This window comes from Phoxinus phoxinus (assembly GCF_949152265.1).
Source record: "Phoxinus phoxinus genome assembly, chromosome: 20".
NCBI lineage: Eukaryota > Metazoa > Chordata > Actinopteri > Cypriniformes > Leuciscidae > Phoxinus > Phoxinus phoxinus.
This window is the reverse complement of record NC_136895.1, coordinates 13050500-13076583: the sequence shown is the minus strand read 5'-3', so window position 1 is coordinate 13076583 and position 26084 is coordinate 13050500. Positions and strand designations below refer to the sequence as shown.

Genomic DNA, 26084 nt, shown 5'->3' with positions numbered 1-26084 from the left:
AGTCTATTGAAAGACTAGTGAAAATGTGTTTTCTCATTTGTTTCGATTTATTGTATCAGATTATCTTGTTCAACTGTGAAATTTAGTTTCACAATGTCATAGTATTTAGTACTGCTCGAGCTGCATGAAAGTGTGTGCATGTTTATGCAAAAGTCGTTGATATTTTGAAGACGAACGAGACATTTCTCACTCATGGGTTTCTGTTTGTTTTTCCTTGAAGAATGTCCTTGTGGCTTTCTGTTTTCAGTCGTCCCGTGCGTGTGGATTCAGCATTTTGTTGTGTTGCAGCTGCTTTTTGCTCATGGAGGCAATGTTGGGGATGTTTGCCTGGAAAACTTGCAGGCTTAAAAATTGTGCTGGTTTTGCTGCCTCGCTAAGATCTCGTGGGATGCGTTCAGTGGTTGGTCTCATGTTTGCTTTGATAGCTTTCAGCTTTTCCTTGTGTTGCTGTTTCGTGTTTGCCAGTCGCTGCTCGGGTGGGGCTTATAGTGCCTTGAGCATCATCATTCTTAATCAGACATTTTAATTGATGTTATATTGTTTGTGTCGCTTTAGGCTGTATTATAGGCTATGCTCTAGTAAGGTGTCACATGCTCACATTTATTAAACTATTAAAGCACAGTTTATTTTGAAGTGGAAGGTAGGTTTTTTGATAAGAGACAGATTTTTTTGGGGTGGATAGAAATTGATACTTTAATTCAGCAAGGATGTGATAAATTGATCAAAAGTGATGGTAAAAACATTTATAATATATCAAGATTTCTATTCAAAATAAATCATTTTCTTTTGACCTTTCTACACATCAAAGAATCTTTGTATCACAGTGTTCACAAAATATTAAGCAAAACAGGTTTTCTAAATTGTTATTAATAAGAAATCTTTCTTGAGCATCAAATCAGCATATTAAAGTAGACTGATTTCTGAAGGATCATGTGTCAATGAAGACTGGAGTATTGATGCTGAAAATACAGCTTTGATCCCAGGAATAAATTATAATAATTGTAAATGTATTCAAATTGAAAACAGTTATTTTTACGATATTACTGTTTTTACTGTATTTTTGATCAAATAAATGCAGCCTTGATGAACATAAGAAACACATTTCACAAACCTTTGAACGGTAGGCTAGTTAGTGTATATATTTATTATTTAAAATGTAAGTACACATTCATTCAGTTGGTCAGTGAAAATATTGAAAGCAAAAGCTTTTTTTTTTTTATCTCAGTTTACCTCATTGTCTAAAAATTGTCTGATTAATCAACTTGGCCCATATATATTGGGTTTACCCAGTAGTTTTTAACTGCATCAACTGCTCCAGTTTTCTCATAACGGTAAGCCACGTATAACCTGATAAAGATTCCAGTGAAGGCACAGATTCAGCAAATTGGCCATTGAAACTCTTTAAATTAAACAAATTGTCATTAATTACTCACCCTTGTGTCGTTCCAAACCTGTAAGACCTTTGTTCAGGGCTGCAGGAGTCCGGACTCGAGAACGTTTATCTATGGTCTCGGACTCGCTGGTTTTCGGACTCGGATTTGTCTTGGTCTCAGCCACTGGTCTTGCCAAATATGGCTTTTGGTCTCGACCGAGTCCAGGTGTCTTTATTATGTTCCCAGTTATTCTAGTATGCACCCGCAGACTTACGCAGAAACCTCCGCAGATTTCTGCAGATTGTAGTGCCCGTCATTGACAAGTACGACCTGCGCGTGTGTGCCGATCATAACATCAAAACTCACTCTCATGTTTTAATGCCTTCTGATTGTGATCCGATGTGGATTCTGATCACCGCATAAGGTAGAAATATTTATACGGATGCAAAAGACTATGCTAACCATTGTAAACATAGAAAATATGAACGCTTGAAGAAATCAGACAAATCATAAAGGCTATCACAATCATGTTTTTATTTTATCTGTCAGTAGCCTACGTCTCGTCTCTTTATACCGGACTATCATAAAATAAAGCCACTTTTTTTTCGGGAGCTTCTTCTGTTTCTCTGACTGAAAATATAACTGTATAGCCTACTGGGAGAGAGTGCCAAAACTCATCAGGTTGTATTTTTGGTGGCATATTTGTAGAAATTATTATTCTTTCTTAATGTGATGTAAATATGTCCAGTAACTACTAAATAAACCAAAACGGACGCGACTGAAGTAAGTCTGTCCTCTTTCATTTTTGAAATAGACCTAACGGTAAACCACTTTATTTCTGCTTGACTAATGTGCAATTTTGACACAAATGAATTAATTATGATCAATGTATCACTTTTTATTATAAACCTGTGGTAGGCTAAAACATCGATTCTTAGGATTTAAATATTCAAGTAAACAACAAAAATGCCAGCAAACGGTCGCTTTTATCATATTTGTTTTGCGATCACGCTGTTTCCAGTGATTTCTTTCTGATTAGTTTTCTGATAAAACTTCCATTTGTTGGTGAAATAGCTTTGTGTGATGTTGTTTCAGAGAGTCGTGTTTTAGTGAAGCGCTGTGTGGAGCTTCTGAGCCGACAGTGGAAACGCAGTGTGTTTTGGGCTCGGTGCTACGGCCCGTAAGCCATGGCTCGCAGTGGCTTGACAGTGGAAGCGAGGCTATTGTAAGGCTACGAGATATTACTATAGTCACATCGCAGGATGTGTGATGTCAAGTATAGGGGTCTTAGTTGATCCGTGATCCATACAGGTCAGCTGCTCCCCGGATCGGAACGCATGTGATTCGCGGATTAATTGCAAAGATTAACATCATAGTTAACGTTTAACACTTGCATGTGCTTTTAAGTCCTTTTTGTTTAAGCATCAAGCGCAATAAGTCTGGAAGAATTTCGAGAATGAACCTCATTGTTTTTTTTTGCGGAAGCTCAAACGTGCTGTGTAACATGAGAATGAATCTCATTGGTTCTTGCAGATGCTCAAACGTGCTGTGTAACATGAGAATGAATCTCATTGGTTCTCACACATCAAGCGAACTTGCTTGAGCTTCCGTTAACCACAGCTGATGTGTTGATGAATGTTTAAATGTGAAAAAAGCCTCATCATCAGATCATATTAAGCAATCACGTCTCTTCAGTATAATTGGACTAAACCACTTGAATCATATGGATTAGTTGTATGACCTCTTTATGAACTTTTTGAAGCGTCAAAGTGGTAGTTGACTTGTGTGGACTGCCCAATGGAGGGACAGAAATCTCTTGAGATTTCATTTAAAATATCTTCATTTGTGTTTCAAAGATAAACGCAGGTCTTACGGGTTTGGAACGACATGAGGGTGATTAAATGATGATTAGAGTTGTCAAAAAGAACCCACTTCGGTACTGAAATTAAAAAAATGTGACTCTTTGAGCGCTGTTGAATGGAATCGTAAACGCCTCTGATTGCCCGTTGTACTCACTTCGCTCATCGGATATGTCTGTGATTGGCTACAATGATCAACGCTTCAAAAACATGTTGTAAAATATACATCAATGACTCTCTTCACCGAGCGCTTGCACAGATACAGACGGGCCGCATTTGAAAGCAGGCGTCTATCAGTGGACCGGTCCGACTTGGTACCGAAGTCAGTACTTTTAACTAATGATGACAGGATAAAAACCTTTAAATAGTCTCCATGCATATGGAGATGAAGCCCATAGTAGATGCACCGTCAGCACCAAGACGCTTGTTGTCACTAGAACTTTCTTGGTTCCTTCTGCCAAATGTTTCTCAGCCGTTATAGGGCATTAAGATGCCATAATAGTGCTTCACCAACCAGTAGAGTAACAAAAGGATAGTTTGTGAAATGTTCATTTTGGTATTGGTTCCTCATTTAGCGCTATGAATATCATCTATAGTCTCAGTTTCGCAGCTTTTTTTAAATCCAGGATGCCACTGAGGTTGTTAATCGGCAGCAGATGGACGACGTCTTTAATCACAAATATCCAGCGATGGCTTAATCTTATCCTCTATTCTTTACATGTCTCGCCCAAGCTAAGCGTACAAACACAGACTGATGTGAAAATTGCTAGGTAAATTAGTATTGTGCAAATAGTTTTTCACATCAATATTAAAGCTGTCGCTTAATTCACTCACAACTGTAGCACACAGTCTGATTATGGTGTGAAACTGGTTGCGTGTGTTTGCTTATATTAATTACGCTCAATTCCCTGAAACAGTGATGCAGTTTTTCTTGCAGACTGAAATGCAAAAGTTGCTTTGATCTGATTCGGGTTATCAGAGTGTGTATCAGAGGCTTGAGGGAGGTTTTTTTCTTCATTTTTTGTCAGTCACAAATTAAGTACATGATTTCATCGCTGCTCCACCTGTGTTATGTAACGTGTCTCAGTAGCCGTGAGGCTGCCAGGTGCAGAATCGGACCTGGATAAGCCATAAAAAGGCAGATACGAGCATGTTAAAGGGCTGATGTGGAAGATGTGTTTTCAGTTTCGCAAGATATTTATAACTGAGGTCATAATGGTGTGTTGCCCTGCAGTTGTTGTTTTTTACCAACACAGACCCCTCAAATAATACAATAATATATTACACTAAACATGATTCTATAGGTAAACGTATCTATTAAGCTCACCAAAATCTACATTGAGACATTTTTAGTGCACAAGATATTGGTTTCATTACAAGTTATGTTAAAATAAAATATTAATCTCTTTACACAGCATTTCAGTTAAAATGTACATCATGAAATGCAACAAGTCTGGCTGTGCTTAATGGGTACGTTTTTGTATCCTTTAAGCAACATTGCCAATAAGCTCAACTTGATATTTCTCAGCTTAATCAACTTGTTTTATTAAAAATTCTAGTTTATTTTAAACATTTAAAGGGCACCTATTATGACATTTAAAATGTTCCTAATGTTGTTTAGGGAGTCCCCAACAACAGTTTTACGTGCATGCAATGACAAAAAACACTTTTGTTGTCGTATAATATGCATTTATTTTTTACCTGATTTGCTCACCGATCTTCGTTCAACGACTCGTTTTTCCAAACCCCTCCTTTGCGCGACGCTAATCTGCGTTGATTGGTCAGATGACCCAGTCAGTTGTGATTGGTATATATATTGTTTAACACGGAGTACAATGATGCTTTTATCCATTAAATTGTGTTATAATAATGATTATAGTCCACTGCTTTGTAGTTTGTAGTAAAAAATTAAAAATAAGATAAAGAATTTAATGTTATGTTAGCGAGCATAGCCCAGAGTTCATATTGTAAAAGCACAATCAGTCTTTGTTTGCGTTAGCCCGATGCATAAACATAACGTTTTTACAAAAAAGAAAAAAAAAAACGCAGAACTTACTTTATTACGAGGTATTACTCTATTCTTTAGACAACTCCGAAAACAACGACAAACACTTCACATATCTCAATACAATTGCCATTGAAGACCTAGAAGCTAAACGGTGCTTACACAACAATCAAAATAATTATTAAGCATGCTACATAAAACATAAAAGCAACAATTATTAATAACACTTACAGGTTGTGATACGGAGGAGGAAGCTGATGCAAATACACTTGGAACTGAACCTTCCTTCAATATCAGCCAGCTTTAAGTTAGTAAAGCAATCGTCTTCAAAATGGCACGAACAAAGCACAAGGCTCGGACTATACTTCTGTGGTATAGTTGTATATATGAATTGTAGCCACTTAGTCTTCAAATGCTCCTCCTTGGGCAGACTTTTGGGAGTCGCACTTCAGAACACAGCGTCTGGTCGCCATGATATTTTCCCTGGCCTTGGAGCGCAATAAGTGGGCGTATCGTATTCAAATAACTTGACAAGTTGACGTCATCTAGTCAGAGAAAAAGCTTCGGTCTTCTAACGATTCATAAAAATGATTCAGAGTCGACTCATACTTTTGAAAGACAATAACTTTATATACGGTGGACTTTCATATTTCAAACTTTGCAGGATGTTTTTGTTCACTTAGATCTATGTTACAAACTACATGAAAGGTAAATTTCAAAATTCCATAATAGGTGCCCTTTAAAATAAATATTTTACTAAAATAAACAGTACTAAAATATTTTAAACCTTTTTAAAGAATAATTGAAAAATGTTTTATTTGAAGGTACGGAGTCAAGCACCAGATATAAAAAAAACAGATCTGTAAAATCCCTGAAGATAACCTGAGATTTCTCTTTCTGTCTCTGCACTAAACACACTGCCCTTGATGCGCATCAACACTGATGTGCTCCTTTACTCTCTGGGTCAGAGCTTTCCTGTCTTCTCCAAACTTCCTGGACAGATAGAAGGCTACTCATGCCTCTTTCATCTTTGGGCATAAACTATTGTCAAAAGTACAGACTTCGGTACTGAAATTTAAAAAATGTGATGATACCAGAATTCCCCCCTAGTATTTTGAGCGCTGTTGAACGGACTCTTAAACGCCTCTGATTGGCCATTGTGTTTACAGGTTCAACAGATATATCTGTGATTGGCTAAAATGATCGACCCTTCAAAAACATGTTGTCTTTAACAAACGCTTACACAGATACACACGAAATGTGCAACTTAGTTTTATTTAAACCTTTCCTTTTTTATTTGAGTGTGATTATTATATAAATAGCAGTTAAATATAATAGTTTGGCCTCTGTTGTTAATTCTAACCTCTAATATCATAGTAATGCACCAATAAGAGGTTTGGGAGAGTTTCTTTCCTTTAAGAAAATCTAACCATCAGCAGATATCGGTCAGAATGATCGGTTATCGAGAATCTGAGTATCAGACTATGTTTACCTAAACCTGTTATCTTGAGGTTTGCATTGTGGAGTTCCTGCATGAAACTGTGACGTAACTCTTTGTTAACCGTAGATAATCCGATTTCTATCTCTTTCTGTCCGTCTGCAGTGTGCCGGGACTTTGCCGTGCTGGAAGACCACTGTCTGGCCCACAACCTTCAGGAACAGGAAAGTAAGTTCTTCATAACCTGTACTTTTTTAACATAAGTGATGTTATTGCATGGAATCTTATGACCTGTGATCCTGAAGCTGTTTGTTGACACTAAATGAGTCATTTAAAGCCTTTACGGGTTTTTCACGTCCTTTTGAGAGATAGTGCAAAATTAACCACAGTGGAACGAAAAGTCCAAAAATGATCTTCCCCTTTTTCTGAAATGTGAGGTTTCACACCTTCACCACAGAGCACATCCGTCACATGTATTTTATTAGCACTCGTGTGTGAGAACGATGAGCTGAGCTCTTGAGGACACAATGAAGGCCCTAGACGAAATGTGGATGGCTGATTCGACATCCTCCAGCTGTGCTTCACAGTCCAGGCTGTAACATTGCAAGGACACTCAAATCAAAAGGAAGTTCCCCTTCCAGGAAGGTATCTTCCCCACAGGTATCTGTGTCATGCCAAAAAAATCGTAAAAGTTTGTAGCCGCAAAAAAAACAAACAAAAAAATGCTGTTTGCAGATTCTTTCAACTGTATGGTTGTGGAAAGATCTGAAAAGTCCCTCTTTATGTGGGCCGGTGTTTGAGACACAAGTTCTCTCTTGGGGAATTCAATCATTTAAAAAAGTCTCCTGGCAAATTCATATTTCTGTGTTATCTCAAAACTGTGATCTGCTGTGTCAATACAATAAATGAACCCATGAGAGGTCCTTAAACTGACCATGAGACTTTATGTCCTCTACAGTAGAGCAGTTATTTTAGTATTATTTATATAGTATTTCTTCACATTTTGTATTAGACTTTATTTTAATATGTTCTGGTTTCATTTTAAGTTTTAGTAATCTTAGTACTTCAATCTATTTTTCAGTTGTTATTAAAGCAAAAAAAAAAATTGTTTGTTTAATATTTTCATATAATAGGCTATTTATTTTATTTCAGCTTTATTTTAAATGATTTCAGTTAGTTGCCAAGGCAAGATTTCTAATTAAGTTAAAGTTTTTGTTTTTGTTTTTTTAAATCTAATATTTATATTATTTGAATGGTAACACTTTACAATAAGGTTCATTAGTTAAATACATTAGTTAACATTAACTAATATTTAACTGGACTTATACAGCATTTGTCAATCTTTGTTAATGTTCATTTCTAAATGTACTAATACTTTAAAATCTTGTCAACATTAGTTAATGCACTGTGAACTAACTTGAACAAACAATGAACAGCTGTATTTTTATTATCTAATGTTAACAAAGATTAACAAAAATGGTAACAAATGTATTGCTCATGGTCAGTTCATGTTAGTTAATACATTAACTAATGTTTATTAAATTCACCTTATTGTAAAGTGTCACCATTTGAATGAACGGTTGTAATAATTTGTTAGCAATAACAACACTGTAGTGGAGTGTTAAATCAACAGGCCTGACCTTTCATCAGCTTGTGTGTCACACATCAACTTTGTTTAGGCGCACTGTCAGATGGTGCTAAACCGTCTCAGCTGAAAGAATATCAGTGAATGAAAGCCAGAAGGACTCGTAATGTAATGTTCAAATGGCTCCTCGAGAAAAAAAGTTCGCTGGCTTGACTGACTTGAAGCTACATCTATCACATAAATGTTTCAATTTATGTTTTTTTCTTTTTCTGGTACACGTTCTCAAATATAACGTGTGCTCACAGTCACAGGATCAATAAAAAGTGTTCAGACTTTGGGAAGATGATGCATTGTGTCGGCTAGAATTGCGTCAATGTCTTGGATTTACTGCCGTGTCGATGCAGCACATTGACTCGGCCTTGAAACGGCAACTGGTTTGATTTTACCCCTCAAATTGCCATTTCAGAGCATGTGCTCTCAGTTAAGATATATAATATGCAATGACACATTATTATATATCATGTAACATGGTCACTAAAAGTTTCGTCTTTTTAATTTTCAGTACACAGTCATGTATTTGATCAACTTTAGAAAAAAACAACCTGTAATTTAATATTTGTTTTTATTATTATTATTTGCATTAGTTGTTTTCACTGAATTAGTTGATTGTTTAAAAACAAAAACAAATTTATTTTATTATTATACATTTTTTCGCATCCCCACTGAATTACAATTACATTTTAATATTGTTTAATTATAATTATTCATTATTGTTATTGCTATACTTTTTTTGAATTATCATTATAATGACTAAACACAGAAAGAATATTGAGTAAACAGTCATTTATTTATTATTTGACTTGAGTGAAAATGCTTTTGTTTTAATTATTGATATAAAAATATATAATTCATTGAATAATAATAAATCTGAATTATTTTGACTTAATATGCTGTTAAGTCATAATGATGATAATAATTAAAATAATAAAAACAGTAATAATAATAATGATTTTATTAAATTACTAAATCACTGTTATTATAGTAATTACATTATTATTAAATTACGCACATGCGTGCTTGTGGGTGTGTGTGCGTGCGTGCGTGTGTGTGTGTGTGTGTTCGTGTTCACAACTCCTAATGTGTGTGCTCTTACTTGGATGGGATAAATGCAGAAGACAAATTCCGCATATGGGTTACTATACTTGGCCTTCACATCTCACAAAAAATCTTAAACTTTTGTGTAATTAATTTGCATTAGACATGGTGTGAAGTGAGTCTTCTCTAGTGTCTGTTACATCTAGATGATCTAAAAGGTTTCGGTAACACTTTATTTTGACAGTCTTTAGACATTCTACTGACTATAACTAATTTGGCAACTACAAGTCAACTTATTCTCCTAACCTGAACCCTAACCTAACAGTCTACTACAGCCTAATAATACTCTATTTACAGTTAGTTGACATGTAGTTGAAAAGTTAGTTGAATGTCTAAAGTGGACTATAAAAATAAAGTGTAACCAAGGTTTCTCCTGTTTTACTCTTCCAGTCGAGAGCCATCTGGCCTCTAACGTCCACAAGAGCCGTCTGGTGCAGCAGGACCTGCAGGTGGCCAAGCGTCTGCAGGAGGAAGAGGACCTGCGGGCCAAAGTCGAGAGCAAGAGACAACATCGCCGCCTGTGAGTGAACTTTAAAACACTATACTTGCTTACTTAATCCTCTTGGTCCTGTGTGAGACATAAAGCTATATGAGACCAGAAAGATGCGGATCATGTAGAGCTTAAAGGTCAGACTGTACTGTGTCTGTTTGTGAAAGAATGTGGAGAGGTCGTTCTTTTCTCAGACCTTCCCAAACTCTCGGCAGCAGATGTCTGGTGTCAGATTGTTTTTGCTGTCTGGTAAGATAAGTAGGAGTGGATGACATGGGCATAAACTTGTGCACTTGTGCTATCAGTCCTTGATAATGTTGTTTAAAGTTGTGTCTTCACTTTATACACATAACATGTGGAGTTTAGTTAGTCTCCTGCTGCGCTTTGAGCTTGCGTCTGCACACGAAGACCTTGTCGTCTCGTAGTATGCTGTCGTAGTGAAATGTTTTGACTTGTGCTCATGTCACATGCGGATAAAGTGTTCCTTCCTGCTGGGCGACATCTCAAGGCCTCTGAGCTGATGGTATCATCAGAGTTTGAGAGAGAGAGAGAGAGAGAGATGAGCCTGAGGGGAGACTCATTCCACAGCTCAGACATTGCAGTAGAAGATATTGTTACAAATTTTAGTCGTCCATCAGTTTGGTACAAATACACACTACCTGCGAAAGATTTTAGTTTTTAAGAAATTAATACTTTTATTCAGCAGAGACATCAAATTGATCAACAGTGACAGTAAAAACATTTGTTATTTCAAAAAAATGCTGTTCTTTTGAACTTTCTATTCATCAAAAATCCTGAAAAAAACTATCAAGGTTTCCATAAAAACATTTAGCAGCACAACTATTAATATTTATAATAATCAGAAATCTTTCTTGAGCATCAAATCAGCATATTAGACTGATTTCTGAAGAATCATGTGACACTGAAGACTGGAGTAATGATGCTGAAAATACAGCTTTGAATCACAGGAATAAATTACATTTTACAATATAGTCCAGTAGAAAAATGTTCTTTTAAATAGTAATAATATTTCAAAATATTACTGTTTTTATTGTATTTTTAATCCAATAAATGAAGCCTTGGTTAACATAAGATACTTCTTTTAAAAACATTGTTAGTGTTGTGAATGTTGTTTCCTCCTAAATGTGTCTGAGTCAAACTAATTACATTAACTAGGTTGTAATGGGATTGCTTTACTAATTACTCTCTGAACGGTAATCGCATTACTGATTACTTGGGAATTAATCTCCCAAAAACTCTAAAAGTTAGACACCAGTATTTACAAAACTTTAAAGCAAATGTATATGTTATTCAGTGTTGTTATTGTTAACTAAAACTATTAATAAAGAAATTCCGCTAATTGTAATAAAGCTGACATTTTATTAATATATTAATATTAGATGAAAAACTTCAACTTCAGATAGTATATTTTCATTCAAGTTTAAGTACTAAAATTGCTTAAACAAAAAATGATAATTTAGATGTATTTAAAAAACAACAACTAATAAACATTACAAACAAAATTACTCAATTAAAATTTAAAATGAAAACTAAAAGCTAATTCAACATTAATAAATATTATAATAGTTTATAAATAATACTAAAAAAATACTGGTTGTATTGTATGATTCCAAGTTTATTGTGAATAGCACAAAAAAGTTCCGCACACGAAAAAAGGCCAATTATAAATTAAAAATGTATTACGATGACAGCTCTAGATAGTAGTAACATGTTTCTTTGTAATGATGAATAATGATCTTTCTTTGTGCAATGGCACTCAATGCTGGAGACTGGTCTTCCAAGAACAATTTCTTCTCAGACAGGAATTGAAAGCCATGGTGGCTGATTTGAGAAGCTCACCGTGTGAAAACTCAAGTGTTTTCTTTCCCTCTGTCCTGTCAGGGAACGCATCGACAATGAAATGGCTCAGGAGATTCAAGAACAACTAGTCCGGCAGGCTGAACAACTGAGGCAGCAGGAAGAGAAAGATGAGGTGAGAGCAGGCCGCTTTCCAGCCATTCACAGCTTTCACACACTCGGGTTGTGTTGGTCATCGGTACGGCATTGGTTTAGCCACGCCCACAGCAGTCACGTTACTTCATCGTGATTGTGTTTGCAACACTTCAGAACTCGCATTCTCTGTGTGTTATTCATCAGTAAGGCAGACGTAACCACACCCATGTCTGTTACATCATTGCTATTCTCGTTTACCTCCACTCATTCTTTTGAATTTGTTTATGTGTTCAACTAGGCCATAGCCCGGAAACTGCAGGAGCGAGAGATGAAAGAGGAGAGAAAACGGCAAAAGCAGATGGAAGAAAACTTTGAAGAGGAGTACTACGAAGACAAAGGTGTGTAGAGCGCCCCCTGGTGGAAGGTGTGCAGTCAGGCAAAGATGAGGTTCGGAGAACAGAAAATGTGTTTGGATCTGTAAACGCATTCGACTGCTGGAAAATCTGCAGTTGTAGGGTTTTCGCCCAATCTACATCTCCGCATCAAATATTTGACCTCATTACGGAGTTTGAAATCTGTGCCTTTTCATGGTAGCCAGTAAATTCAATAAACAAAAAACAGACAACATGTTTTTATTAGTTGCAGACAAAAGCAAACATGCAACACAACCAGTGCAACATAACTCTTTCTCGCAATGAATCAGACAAGACTCACAAGCTGTTATTAGCTAAAACTATTAAAAACATTTGTTTATTGAAATAAAGCTGAAATAATTAAATCTAGATATTAGATGAAAACGTGAACGAACAATAAATAAACTGAAATAAAAATAAATTAAAACCATTCATATAAAATGGTTCTAATATGTTGGATAATTTATGCATGTAACAAAATAGTAAAATGCTAAAAATACTAACAACAAAAAGTTTGAAAAAAAGATATAGTTTTGTATATCTTGTAGTTAAGACCAATTGTATGTAAGACCAATTCTTGTATGTAGTTAAGACCAATTATGTCCAAAAATAGGACATTGAAGTTTTGACATTCCTGCGCAAATTTTGACATGCCTTCCTGTTACAGTTGGTTCGGAGGTACTTATGCTTTAGGAAGCAATTACAGTAATGAGCACATTTCATGCATTTCAAGCCCCAAGCACTCCAGATACTTGCATCTGATTGTTGAGAAGTTAAACAAAATGTCAAATAACTTGACCGCATGTTAGTGTGCAACTTATTTTGTTTAGTAAACATAAGGGATCTGTGGGAAGGTTTTCTTGCCTCGGATCTAAAACGGCACCAGCAGACCGTGTTGCATTCGTAATGGGCAACCATGTAGTGACTAATGCTACAAAACTGGACATGCAAGTTGTTCATGTCAACACTGCATCTGTTAACTCAACCCGCCCTGCATGGCTGCCCTTGCGTGCCAGTGTTTGCATTCAAACTGTTTGCTTTCACGTGTTATGTAATCATTCTCTCATCCAATCATTTGGATGTGTTTAGGGCCTCCTGCTGGTCAGCCAGTATCGTACCCGTAGGGTCTGTTCGCCTCGTTAAACACTCATTCAAACCTTTCATTCATTGGTGCTTAATGAAGAGTGCGTTTCACCAAAACTCCCTAACCCTAGAGGTGAAACTTCAGCACGCGATGCATTTCTTCGTGTTGTTGATATTCTGTTCATAAGAACCCTGCTATGATAAGCACAGATTAGCACCCGCCTACAGGGCACAACATAAAAGATTCAGCATCTTTGCGCAGGAGTATCTTTAGCTCTCTCTCTCTCTCGTTCCCTATCGAACCGTGACACCATAGCTAAGCTCTGTTCTCACACCAGGATGCAAACAATTAGGCCTGTGTTGCATTTCTGCAGTAATGCGTGAGGAGGATATCAGACATGTTTATCTGAACCCTCGACCTGTCAATATGTGATTAAAGAAATTGTTTTAGGAGGGTTAACAAGAAATTTGCAGTCTAAAAAGTCATAGTGCTGGTCTGTTGCCATTAATCTGAACGAAAATGCACATGGACCTTATTATAAACACCTACCGTATGCACACACACACACACACACACACCCTGTTGATTTGTTTTTTGTTTTGTAAAATAACCTAACAGACTTTTCTAATAAATTCTAGGGGCTATCCATTAATACATTTAATTGAATTGAATTAACATGCTCAACTGGAGTTGCTATAAACAGGTTCCAAAATTAACACCCTGCTAGTGTCAAATGCACTTTAGATATATATATATATAAATAAAATGTTTAGCAAAATTAATTTTTAGCTTTCTCCAGTCACTTGACTATGGCCTGTGTGGCATAGTTAATTTTGGACCCTGGCTGTAACCTCTTCATTTGAAGGGCTTTGTACTACTTGTCAGCAATAGCTTTATTTAACATTTTACATCCTGCATTATCCAGAGTGAACTAACCCTTGTGTACTAACCAGGTTAAGTTTTATTTCCACCTTTGCCCTTACTCACTTTCACGCAGCCGTCAGGAGTCTCCCGCACATTTCACCAGACTTGAAAGAGCCGAATCCCATTTCCACTTCTCCAGGTTACAGAAAAGAGAAGCATCACAACCACAATCAAATTCTTTCCCCGTACAACTCTCCCGTGCCAGACAGAAAAATAAATCCCCGTAGTCGTTATCCAGAATATGAGCCGGTTGAACACGTCCGAACTAGGCATCCAGAGATTCCAAGCAAGGAAAGGATCCCAGAGTCCTACTCACCTGAGCGACGACCGAAATACCCGGAAGATTACTCGAAAGAGCGAAACCAACCTCTCGATCTCGATTACAAAGAACCTCGTAGAAGAAAGAAGCCAGATCAATGGGACAACCTGGAGCCTGCGGTGCGGCAGAAGGAGAAACCTCCCAAGGATTACTCTGCCGGCCAGGATAGGGTTTGGGACAAGGAGAGGAACAGGGATCGAGAACGAGAAAGGGATGGACAGAGATCCAAGGACAGGCCAAGAGATCGAAACCGGACAAGAAGTCAAGACCGACTGTTTAGCGGAGATGTCAAGCAGATGGACAGGGGTAGAAACGTGGACAGGGAGATGGACAGGAATGGCTACGGACATGCTAGCAGAGACAGACAAAGAGAACGAGGCAGAGATGGGAATAGAGAGCGGCACAAAAGCAGAGAGCAAGAACTGGACGAGTACAGTCTCACCCCAACTAGAGGATTGTCAGAATTACCCGACAGATTGACAGACAGCTTGGAGTGTGAGGATCTCAAGAGCAGGCCGAGGCCCCCGTCAGGCCCTAATGAGGTGTTTGAGGAGCCCACTCCCAGAGGCCTTTCAAACGAGGGCCCGTCCCCTGGCCCTTCCTCCAGAGAGAGAGGTATTGACCTGGGTCCACATGTTTGATTGAACCTTCTTGGACTTTGCTGTGCCATCTGGTGGTGGGATGCTGTCAAGGCATACTCTGATTTCCTTCTTCCTATGCATTGGTGTTTGTGGGAATCTTGTGCACTAAATCTTGACGTTGGCTACAAACTTGCATTTTTGATCATTCCTTTTCAATCCCAAAATAAAAATGGCTTCTTGGACTGCTGTGTGAATAAATGATGAGGCTGAAGTGTAGTTGTGTAGTGTTTTCTTTGGGCTGATATCCTCTACTGCCCCCTGCAGGCCGAAAGGTTAGAGGAGAGTATGGCATGAAGGAAGCAACACATGGATTGGCCAACTTAGACCTACAGGACCAGGAGCTCAAAGACATGGAGGTGGCACGCAGACTACAAGAAGAAGAAATTAAGGTATTGAGTGAATCTTTCTCTGTGCTTTTAATTATTGGTGATTTGAAATCCAGAAAAGTAACTGCATATCTTTTTTACAGGCTAGTCAAATTGACAAACGAGCCGCTCAAGTTGCTAAAGATGAGGTACAGCATCCCCCCCCACACACACACACACAAATTTGAGGTTGTTGTTACCTTCAAACCTAATTATGGTGTGCTTTTTGCAATGTATTTTAAGGAATTAGCCCGACTGCTTTTGGAGGAAGAGAAAAGGGAGTATAAGAGATCGAAAGAGGAGAAGAAGCAAGTGATAGATAGAAGACGACCCGAGGTAGAATACAAGGTAAGCATCATTGTGTTCTGTCTTCTGTTTTTTTTTTCACAGCATAAAGGTAATCTTACGGATTTATGAATGAACCGCTCATTTTATAATCTTCCCGGTCTATGACATCCGGTTTAAACATTAAAATGCCTTTTTTTAAATTATATGGTCTATTGAAGCTTTAGACACATTTTTAAAAAAGATTTTCATGAATATGAGGAGAGTCTCTGCATGAAAGACCTGCGACTCTAGATCAAAGTGCTTCTGCATTTCTCTCTGGGACAGTAGGAAATGAAAGGAAAATAAATGTGGAGGATTTTATCTTTGACCAGATGATTGACAGGTCTGTTTACGTGACAGGGTCCGTGTAACTAAGCAACAGAGTGCAACCTATTTTATGACGATAGTATATCCCAAAGCTTACTCTTCTGCTACCCACTCAAAAGTATGTACTTTTTCTTTACAAAAAGAGTACATACTTTTAGGCCGTAGTATAAGTAGGTGAATTGAGACACAGCCTTTGCCTCATTCTTGAATAAATTTGAACAACGTTTGAACAAATCGTTTGAATGAATGACTCAAAAACTCGCTCATTAAGACGGCCACCTGCCGCCACCTACTGGCGGTTTAGTGTTATGTTTAAAAGTATCATTCTTTTCAATTTTTTTATTTGTATATTCAAAAATATTTAAAACAATCTCATATCATTATACTTTTTCAATGTAAATGATTTAATTTGATCAGCCCTACCTAGGGTAACATCCCTATAGTGTCTTATTAGTGATCAAATTTAGGAATTTAAAATGAAAGATTTAATTTAATAAGATTAGGGGGAGGGGAAGCCCTTTTAAAGGTGCACATATGAAAATATGCAGATTTAAATATGTCAATGCTGATTGAACACTGATGGGAATATTGCTTCAGAATAAATTATATTTACAACACATTATTTATTTATTTATTTTATTCGTACAAGGAACTTTTTTACTCGGACAAGAGAAGAAAAAGCACATGAAAAAGCTTAATGTTGAGTCCCGGCTTTGAGTATTTCATTTGTGTAGCTAAAGCATGTACTTGCTATACTCCTAATTACAAGAAGAAAAAAACTGCTCTTAAAGGATAATTCTGGTATTTAACACCTTGAGTCTATATTGTAGTTTGTTTTGGATGAACAAGAGTGGTGGACAACATTTTTTTGACTGGTTCCTCTCTCGAGTTTTTGACTATAAAAGAATTAGCCATGGACCCATTTAACATTGGAGTCAATGGGCATGTCCGAAAATGTCATTAAAACAACCTTTAACATTAGTTTTCAAAACTGTGCAACTCACCGAGTGATTAGTGATGTTAGTTGATGTTCCAGAAACAAAAAGTGTTGCGAAATACAGTTTCTGTCGTGTTTTATTCGTCATTTTGTAAAATCCCATTGACTTCTGTTGAAGGACTGAGTGCTCGTTAATATAAATGCGCTACCGGAAACGGAAAGGGGGCTGTTTACATTTGGTCGATGTAGTCTTTTTGCTCGCTTCCGTTTCTCATAAGGCTAGCGAGCAGAGCAACTGTGCTCCGGGAGAGTAAGCGAAATAAACAAACAAAACCTTCTATATGAAGTTGAATATGAAGTTGAACTTGACTGTGACCGTGAGTGTCCCGCGAGACATAAACATCGGTTTTCGCCATCAAGTGGTCGGGAGTGTGCTAACGCTTCAGATTCAAATATTGAGCGGAAGTTACACGGTTGTGAAAAAATAGTTCCACTATAGCAAAATAAACGGATTGGAATCATATATTGCGACGATATATTGTTTATAATCATCAACGAACACCACTAACCACTCTGTGAGTTTAACAATTTTGTAAACGAACATTATTGGCTGTTTTAATGACATTTTCGGACATGACCATTGACTCCAATGTTAAATGGGTCCATGGCCAATTCTTTTATAGTCAAAAACTCGAGAGAGGAACCATTGTCAAAAAAATGTTGTCCACCACTCTTGTTCATCCAAAACAAACTACAATATAGACTCAAGGTGTTAAATACCGGAATTATCCTTTAAATTGTGTGTGTAACCGGAATGGCTGTGGAATGGGGTTTAGCCGAGGAAAAATTAAGTCAAAATAATTTTTAGGGTTAAAAGGGCATTATAGTAAATACTGATGCTGCTGAAAATCACAATATTCCATGTGGGCCTGGTGACGTGGACCCTGTCCACACCACTGACATGCTCTCTTCTGCTCTGTCATATTAGCCAGGGCAAGAAGAAGTAGTACGGCCACGCATGCGAGAAGAGGTGCGTAGCAGAGAGGACGAGTACCAGAGAGCGCGGAACCACAAACCTGTCAGGTACTACACCTCTGACTCATTAACACCCATACGCTATCAGGAGTCCTACAGGAGTCTCATGTTCCTCTCGGTTCTTTGTTCCAGGCCGCCTCCTCCTACACAGCACTATGAGAACATAAACCCGAGCTATGCTTATGTGGAGAGCCCGTACACCCCTCGCCCTCCACCAGCAAGACCAGAGGCGGCGTACAAAGGTTCACACTGCATCAATGCACCTGAGGTATCGCTTCAAATCCGATAGATTTTCTTTTTTAATGTGCTTTTTTATCTCCTTCTCTTTTAGGTGCCTACTACAGACAGTGACCATAAGCCTCCACTGCTGCCCAATCGCGAGTCCGTTCGGCCCTTTACTTTGTGAATCAATAGAGAAGGAAGTAATTCAGAAACTACTTTGAGTTCATGAGGCTTTCGGCGGAAGCTACTGACACTTTAATTCGATTTTTCCTCCAAGTTTCTCGGCTCATCGCATCAGATGAGCCGTTGTCGTCTCTTCGTGTTGTGAATGAGTCTTTTACCCTGGAGTTATCAACTACTGGGCGACAGGGACGGTTCCTGTTCGCTTCTCATGTCCTTGTCTTATTGTGGATGACTGGACAGGAAGGGATCTACTGCACAGTTCTTTTAAATATCCCTTTTTTCTTTTCATCCCTCTCAGCATCTATATTCAAGCCTGGTCTTGTTGCATTGCAGGATAAAGAGAATTTTTTGTTTTTTTAATTTAATGGAAAACGTGCTTGAATTGTGCTCTATATTTATTGATTTATTTTGAGATGATATAGTTTATTTTTTAATCCGTATTATATTGTTTTACCCTTTCAACTGATCTATCCCAAGAGACTGGCATAAACCGAAGTGATACAATTTCTGGAGAACTTTTTAATGCAAAATTCGAGCCCTGCTCGAACACATCTTGATAAGCAGGTTCAGTCTTCAAACCGATCAAATATCAAGGTGAGGTCGTCAATGCTTCTTCATTTGCCCTCCATATCATTTGTGAGAGACTCGTCATGCTCACTGTGGGCTCACGTTCTGCTCGGGTTCGAGACGCTCAGCCCTTTTGGGTGCCTTTTGTTATTCTGATATTTCCTGCAGTCCGTAGCGATCATCTCATCTACTTCATAGGTCTTCAGGACCTGCTAATATGCTCCAGTGTTCAAATGCATGCTGGCTGAATGTGAACTCTGTGGGGTCTATATGAATCTTGTCGTCCGGAAACAAAACAAAATGGCCAAAAACACATCTCTACTTCTCAATTTTTTTTATATACCGGTATATATATATATATATGTATTTTTATTTATAATTCAATAAAAGTCCAAAATACAAGTTTTACGGCATGTAGTAGCATTGCTATTGGCACAGATGTAAACAGTTTTCTTGCTTGCATCATCATATGCAATTCATGCTATCTCAGTGTTCAACTTTACAGTGCTTTGCATTTGGTGGCAAACTTACTTTAAGCAGGGACTTTAAAACTGACCAGCGAACAGATCAAAGCAGCGTTTATCTGGCACTTTCCACAAATAGCGTACACAATAGGGCTTGAAACTCTTGAAAGAAAAATGTTTGTTTTGATCAATGAAAAGATGAATCTTCAGAAGTTTTGTTTTCCTTTGCTTTGCTTTTTGTTTTGTTTTTTGTTTTCCAACAAATTATCAATGAAAAGATGAACCTTCAGAAAAATTGTTTTATCTTTTTTTTAGCAAAGAATCAATGAAACGATTAACCTCCTTCAGAAGTTTTGTTTTGCTTTTTTGTTTGTTTTTTTTCCAACAAATAATCAATGAAAAGATGAACCTTCAAAAAAGTTTGGTTTGGTTTTTTGTTTTGTTCAGAAAGTGATCAATGAAAAAATGAACCTCCAGGAAAGTTTTTCTTTGTTTTTCTTTACTTTTTGTTTTGTTTGAGTTTAACAGTTTAAACAAACATCATCACAGTTTATGACTAGCCTAAATATATTATAATATTTTTTTGTGCAATTGTTTATTTCTATCAAAAAAAAAAAAAAAACTCAATAACTTGCAAATTTAGCCTAAATTGATCTATCATTCAGAGCTGGCTAGTCTGAGACCAAATGTTGCATTTTTTTTTTGTTATTCAAATAGGTTTAACACTATTATGTTGCTGTTGTGTGATATACAAAACAATATTAAAATTATTTATCTAGCAAATCTAATAGTTCTCTGTTAAGAACATGGGATGTGTGCATTTTATTTCAGAGAAAAATACCCATTTTGTACCCTATTCATGGAAACTGCTGAATGCACATCACTTTATCAGGGCATTTTTCCCCTTACTGATCAATTATTGCTTACATTCCATATTCCTGTCAAAACTTTGTTCAAAAGGGATTACACTCCGCTTCGCTTTTGGGAATGGGAATATGTTTGTGCGGGTTACATGTAGCATCCTGTACAGAGACAACTTAAGACAGCAGCTACTTTTGTATCGCATTAGTGCCTATATAAGACCAGTGTTCGATCGCTAGTGCTGAACGCTCTCATATTGCGCTCTTGAAAACGACAATGTTCATTTGTGTTGGTGCATTCCAATGAAAGGCATGGCCAAACTTTTAGGGGAAATATCTTCTGTTGCCATGCTATAGGCTTACAAGGTGATTAAGAACATTTTCTGTAAATTGTATTACTGAATCAGTTTTGAATCACTTTATGTGTGTGTTTTAGTGATGAATGTGCATATATATCTCTCTTTCAGTGCTGTGTCAATCTAGCGCATATCATGGTGCGCTGTAGTATTTGAAAAGAAAATTGTATGTTACAATTATCATAATAATTGGCTGGATTGGTCTGTGCCAAATGTTTAACATTCAGGGATTTAAAAAAAAAAAAGTATTGCTGTAAAACTGACAATATCCGATGGTCATGTGATCGGTTTGTTCTTGGAGAAAAAAAAAACTTCTGGTTTACAAAAGTTTTGCAAACTGAAACTTTTCGCACCTGATATGCCACTGTAAATGTCCGTGTATGTGTGTGACTGAGTGACAGGCTTTAGAAGTTTTCAATCAATGTATGGAGACGACTTTCATGCCAGTTTCTTTTACAATCAGCTGTTGCTGGAAACGTTTTGTGACCGGCGAAAGTGTTTGTATCTTGCACATTCTCATAGCTTCCACTGGCCAACTGTAAATACCAAATAAATTACTTTTAAAGGGTATGTTTGTGTCCATGAAATATTTGAAATTCACCATATCGGATTTAAATAAACAGCAATCTCCTGGATATAACCTGACAGAAGGTCTTCTACAATTGTTTAAAAATATATATATATTAAGAAAATACAATATAATCAATAGCCAAGAAGCCATTTTGTTGTCATGTGGCAAAAATAATAATACAGGAAATGATATAGAGGGGCCTTGACAGGCCTACAGTTTGTGAATATTTTTTTAACATTTATTTATGTAATTCATTGTAAGGAAATGTTACTTTGTGGATACAACACTTTCATTAAATTAAAACTTGGTGGAAAAATAAGTTTGAAACAATCATAAACATTCATCATTTTTATTTGTCACTGACCCTTAACAAACAACTAACCCTAACAGGAAAATTACGAAAAGCTTTAAAACAAATCGCTATAAATAATCAAATGCATGATCAAACTCTGGTGTGGTTATTTTCTTCATTAAGGCCTCAATTGCAAATGAATGAGGAAGTCTAAGTGCCTCTCCAGGGCAGGTTCACCAACATGCCAAAGATGTTCACAGTTACAGTACATGCATGTTGAAAATGCAAATCCTAGTTGTCCGTTGTCACTTTCCTTGCGGTCTACTGCCATCCAGCGGCAACACAAGGTGTTTCTTGTACACATCCATTTATGTGCCATGCGTGTATTATATTAGACCTGGTTCTCATTAGGATTGTAGATATGACTCCAGATATTTATGGCAAAAGCTGAATATCTGCAGCGCCCACTACTAGAAACAATGACTGAAATCCTGGTCTCCATCTCAGCCATGATTCCTAGCAATGTGCACTGCAGGTCAAAAACTCCAAGTAATCTGGTGTTATGCAACATCTGAAAAAAAGAAGAAAACACATTTATGACTTTTAGACATTTATGCATTTCATCCACATGTCCAATATAGCGGGGCTTGGCAACGCTATAAAAAAATCTGGGTTGTTTCGACCCGTGTTTGGGTAAAACATGGACAAACCCAACTGTTGGGTTTTGAAAAAAATAAATAATATATATATATATATATATATATATATATATATATATATATATATATATATATATATATATATATAATTTAAACCAACCACTGGGTTTCAATTTTTTATTTATTTTTAAACCAACGTGGTTAAAAAAATTCTATAAAATATAATAATAGGCCTATGCCGTTTTTATGACCTCTATCTGGGGGGTTATATGGAATATTTGTACTTTTAAACGTGATTTATGACAAATTCAGTGAAATACAACAAAGATAACTGAACTGATCAAATTAAAATGATTGATAAATATGCTGTGACTAATTTACACACATTTATAGGCCTAGAACATAGGCCCATGGCCTACATTTTCGATATTAAATGCATTTAGAATCAAATTTGTCATTTGAACATAAGATAAATTCCTATTACAGAGCCATGAATCGCGAGGTAAGTTTTTTTGCCTCCCTTACAGTTTGTTGTAGGCTATTATTATTTTTTGTGAAAGTTGATCTTTTTCTTTTCTTATCTGATTTAGCAGTGAAAAAAAACTGTGTCACTAAAACTTGTTTTTCCTTCCGTCGAGACCATTAAAGTGAAAGCCACAATCCATGTATTTTTTTCATATAAAAGAAACCCACTTAGATTGAGAACAAACCGTTTTCTTTGAACTTGGCGCGCTATTCTTAAAACGCAACGCACTGAGACGCGACGCAACTACCCAACCGCCAGTCTGAGACGCGCGCGTATGTGTTTAAAAACAACAAGAACGCGCCATGCGTGAACACCTAGGCTCTGTGTATTAAACTAAGTTTTTTTTGTATCGTATTTAATATCACATTGATTCAACTATGTCAATTAAACTGGCTGTCAGTTACGTAAACCGTGCCCCTCAGAATGACAGTTGCTTAACTTACCTGAGAGAAACGCAGCAACGGCGGTCCAAACGCGAGTCTCGTGCTGAAACATCGATATTTACACACCCAATACTCAGCAGTGACAACCTCCAGACAGTTTTCAAGTGTTCACCTCAACACTTTCTCCTCGGTGAGTGAAATGTGGAAGCTTTTAGGTGTGTCTGCTCGCAGGTGTGAATGTAGCTCTATTGGCTTTCCTAATTCTCGTCATTTACTCTTCTCAGGCCGATAAGCCTGCGGCACATCTTCAGGAAAAACCGGTACAGGTGGTCACATGAGGGTGTGTCGAGTCAGTGCTTATTAAACTCAAACAGGTTGGATATGCGTGTAAAAACTTATTCTGCTGAATAAAACAAATACATTTCAGACTAGCCTACTTGAAAATAAGTCCACCATGTTGTTAGTTTTGATTTTTGCAGACGAAAAAACTTTTGTGTTTGCTCGCAAAACGTTTTGTATTCTTCGCAAGCGAACGCAAAGTTTCTTTGGGGGAACGGAACAACTTTGCGAGGAAACTCAAAAGTATTGACATATATTTTTCTTCTCATTTTTCCTCCTCATGTCCCTTTCGTTGCTCCATATGTTCCAACCTCCTCACTTTATGAATGTTTTGCTGTGTCAGAGTTTTGTGTGATTAGACTTTCAATGGAAGGTCAGAAATCTCTAAGATTTCATTAAAAATATCTTCATTTATTTCTGAAGATGAAAGAAAGTCTTTTACATGAGGATGAGGCCTACTTTATGACCGAATTTTTATTTTCCAGAAAAGTATAACATTTGTGGCGCTCTTGTTCCGCAAAGCTTATAGTAAAGTCGACAAGTAGGCCTATGTGATGAAGTATGTATTCCTGAGAACTCCCTTTAATAATAAAAGCCCTTGTATACGCTCCACATTTGAATAGTGTTGAGTGTATGATATAAAAAGAGAGAAAGCCACAGACATTCCCATAGTACTGTGTCGTTGGGCCTCAGGCTGTCTTCTTTGGAATGACATCTGACAGGTTTCAGAGCGGCAGTCCTAGGGCACATGCTGGGAGTTTTGACATGAACTTGTAACCGATGTTTGGGTATAGCCGGTTACACTTAACATCTTAAGTAACTTTCAAAAATAAGTCCGTAAGAAACATGCTTGATAGGTTGGTATAATGAGTTGATACAATCAATTTATTCATTTATTACGGAAGGACCACAAGTTGGCAGTATATTCTTTTTGAAGAAAAAAACCCTATTAAACTTTGACGCTAACTTGTCCATTTGTGCCTCAGACATGAATGAGACTTGTGGAGATGTCATGTGTGCTATTACTTTTCAACAAAATGAAATAATATAGTATTACAGCAATACATGACTCCTGTGATGAAACAAAACGGTAAGGTTCAATGGGGGTAAAAGGCAGATAAAAGAATTGTATTCCCTTTTCAACCACTAGACGGCACAAAAAGTAAGCTCAGCACTTTTCGTAAAGGGTAACTGAACCCCTGGTCAGAGCCTGACTCCACCCACTGGCAATATTTGAAAAATGCTGGAATAGTGGGCAGACCCAAGCGGCAACTAAGTGGGCGTGGTTTCAGATAGCCAGGCTCCTCAGCTCCGCCTCTTTGCCCATATTCTGTTATCTGGTGTGGACGAGCGTTGACGCGAGGCCAATATGGCTACGGCCGGCTCCGCCCACTTTAGGCTTCAAAAATGCTCTTCAGAAACCTACGGGTGACGTGACGTCCATATTTTTTTACAGTCTATGGGCAGAGCCCAGTGGAGGGGGGGTGTCTTGTCTAACATGCGCTTCATGATGCTCACGCTCGCGGTCTCTTGCTCTCTCTCCCTCTCTGCCGTGCACGCGCTACGCGGTTTGTTTGAAGCACAGTCTCTGTCTCGCAGGCGTGCTCACTCGCTCGCCCTAGATTCCGGGAGATTTTAACTAATTTTAGATTTTAAAAGGCTATTTTGTTGGTGCCCCCTCAGGACTTGGTGCCCTACGCACAGCGCGTGATGCGCTGGTGGGAGCGGTGACGCTGACCTGAGACACTTGTCTCTGTAGGCAAGGCATGGTGAGCTGGTACCCTCTTATGTCACAGGGCCCCACAACTTCCAATAGGAAAATTCAACTGCAGTTGCCACCGTTCAACCTGAAGAGGGCAGCACTCAGACTTTTTTACACCATATATTGTGGAATTAAAACACTTTATACCCAAATGTCAAAAAAATTACTTGAATCAATGAACAGCATTCCTGTCTTACAGATCATTAACTAAAAAAAATGTTTTAGGGTTTAGTTACCATTTAAAGGGTTAGTTCACCCAAAAATGAAAAATGATGTCAGTAATTACTCACCCCAATGTTGTTCCAACCTCGTTGCGACGTTCACACCAAACACGAATATAGCGAGTGATTTCCATGTTAAGTCAATGTAAAGATGCGTTTACTCGCTTCTGAAAGTCCTGTGGCACGAATGAGGCGTTTAGCACGGCGCGGTGGACGCAAAGACGTTCAATCCGCCTCATTCGCGTGAAACGCGCATTACTCGCGAGTGATTTTATTTGGTGCTTTTTATGCATTCACACGTTTGAGGTGAATTCGCGTCTGACGCCCGTGTTGAAAATGTTTTACTTTGGCGTCAATTCGCGGCGCGTTAACCAATCAGAAGCCTGTTTGCTGCTGTCACGTGGTGAAGTGACGTGATAAACGGGGGCAGTCCCAGTTTTCAGTTTCTA

At 37.6% G+C, this 26084-nt stretch overlaps 1 protein-coding gene across 3 annotated transcripts in view; it reads left to right on the top strand.

Moving 5' to 3' along the window:
- Positions 1-21451, top strand: part of ccdc50a (coiled-coil domain containing 50a) — a 30104-nt gene extending 8653 nt beyond the window's left edge. For 2 of the 3 annotated variants that reach the window (XM_079593767.1, XM_079593766.1), the window contains exons 2-12: positions 6841-6903; positions 9806-9935; positions 11808-11898; positions 12157-12256; positions 14353-15213; positions 15504-15628; positions 15709-15753; positions 15848-15952; positions 18184-18278; positions 18363-18472; positions 18562-21451. In XM_079593767.1, the coding sequence (XP_079449893.1) occupies positions 6841-6903; positions 9806-9935; positions 11808-11898; positions 12157-12256; positions 14353-15213; positions 15504-15628; positions 15709-15753; positions 15848-15952; positions 18184-18278; positions 18363-18472; positions 18562-18581 (1745 nt within the window). In that variant the 3' untranslated portion in view covers positions 18582-21451. The remainder of the gene's footprint in view (positions 1-6840; positions 6904-9805; positions 9936-11807; positions 11899-12156; positions 12257-14352; positions 15214-15503; positions 15629-15708; positions 15754-15847; positions 15953-18183; positions 18279-18362; positions 18473-18561) is intronic. The other variant, XM_079593768.1, reaches the window with a different exon arrangement.
- Positions 21452-26084: the final 4633 nt, after the last annotated feature.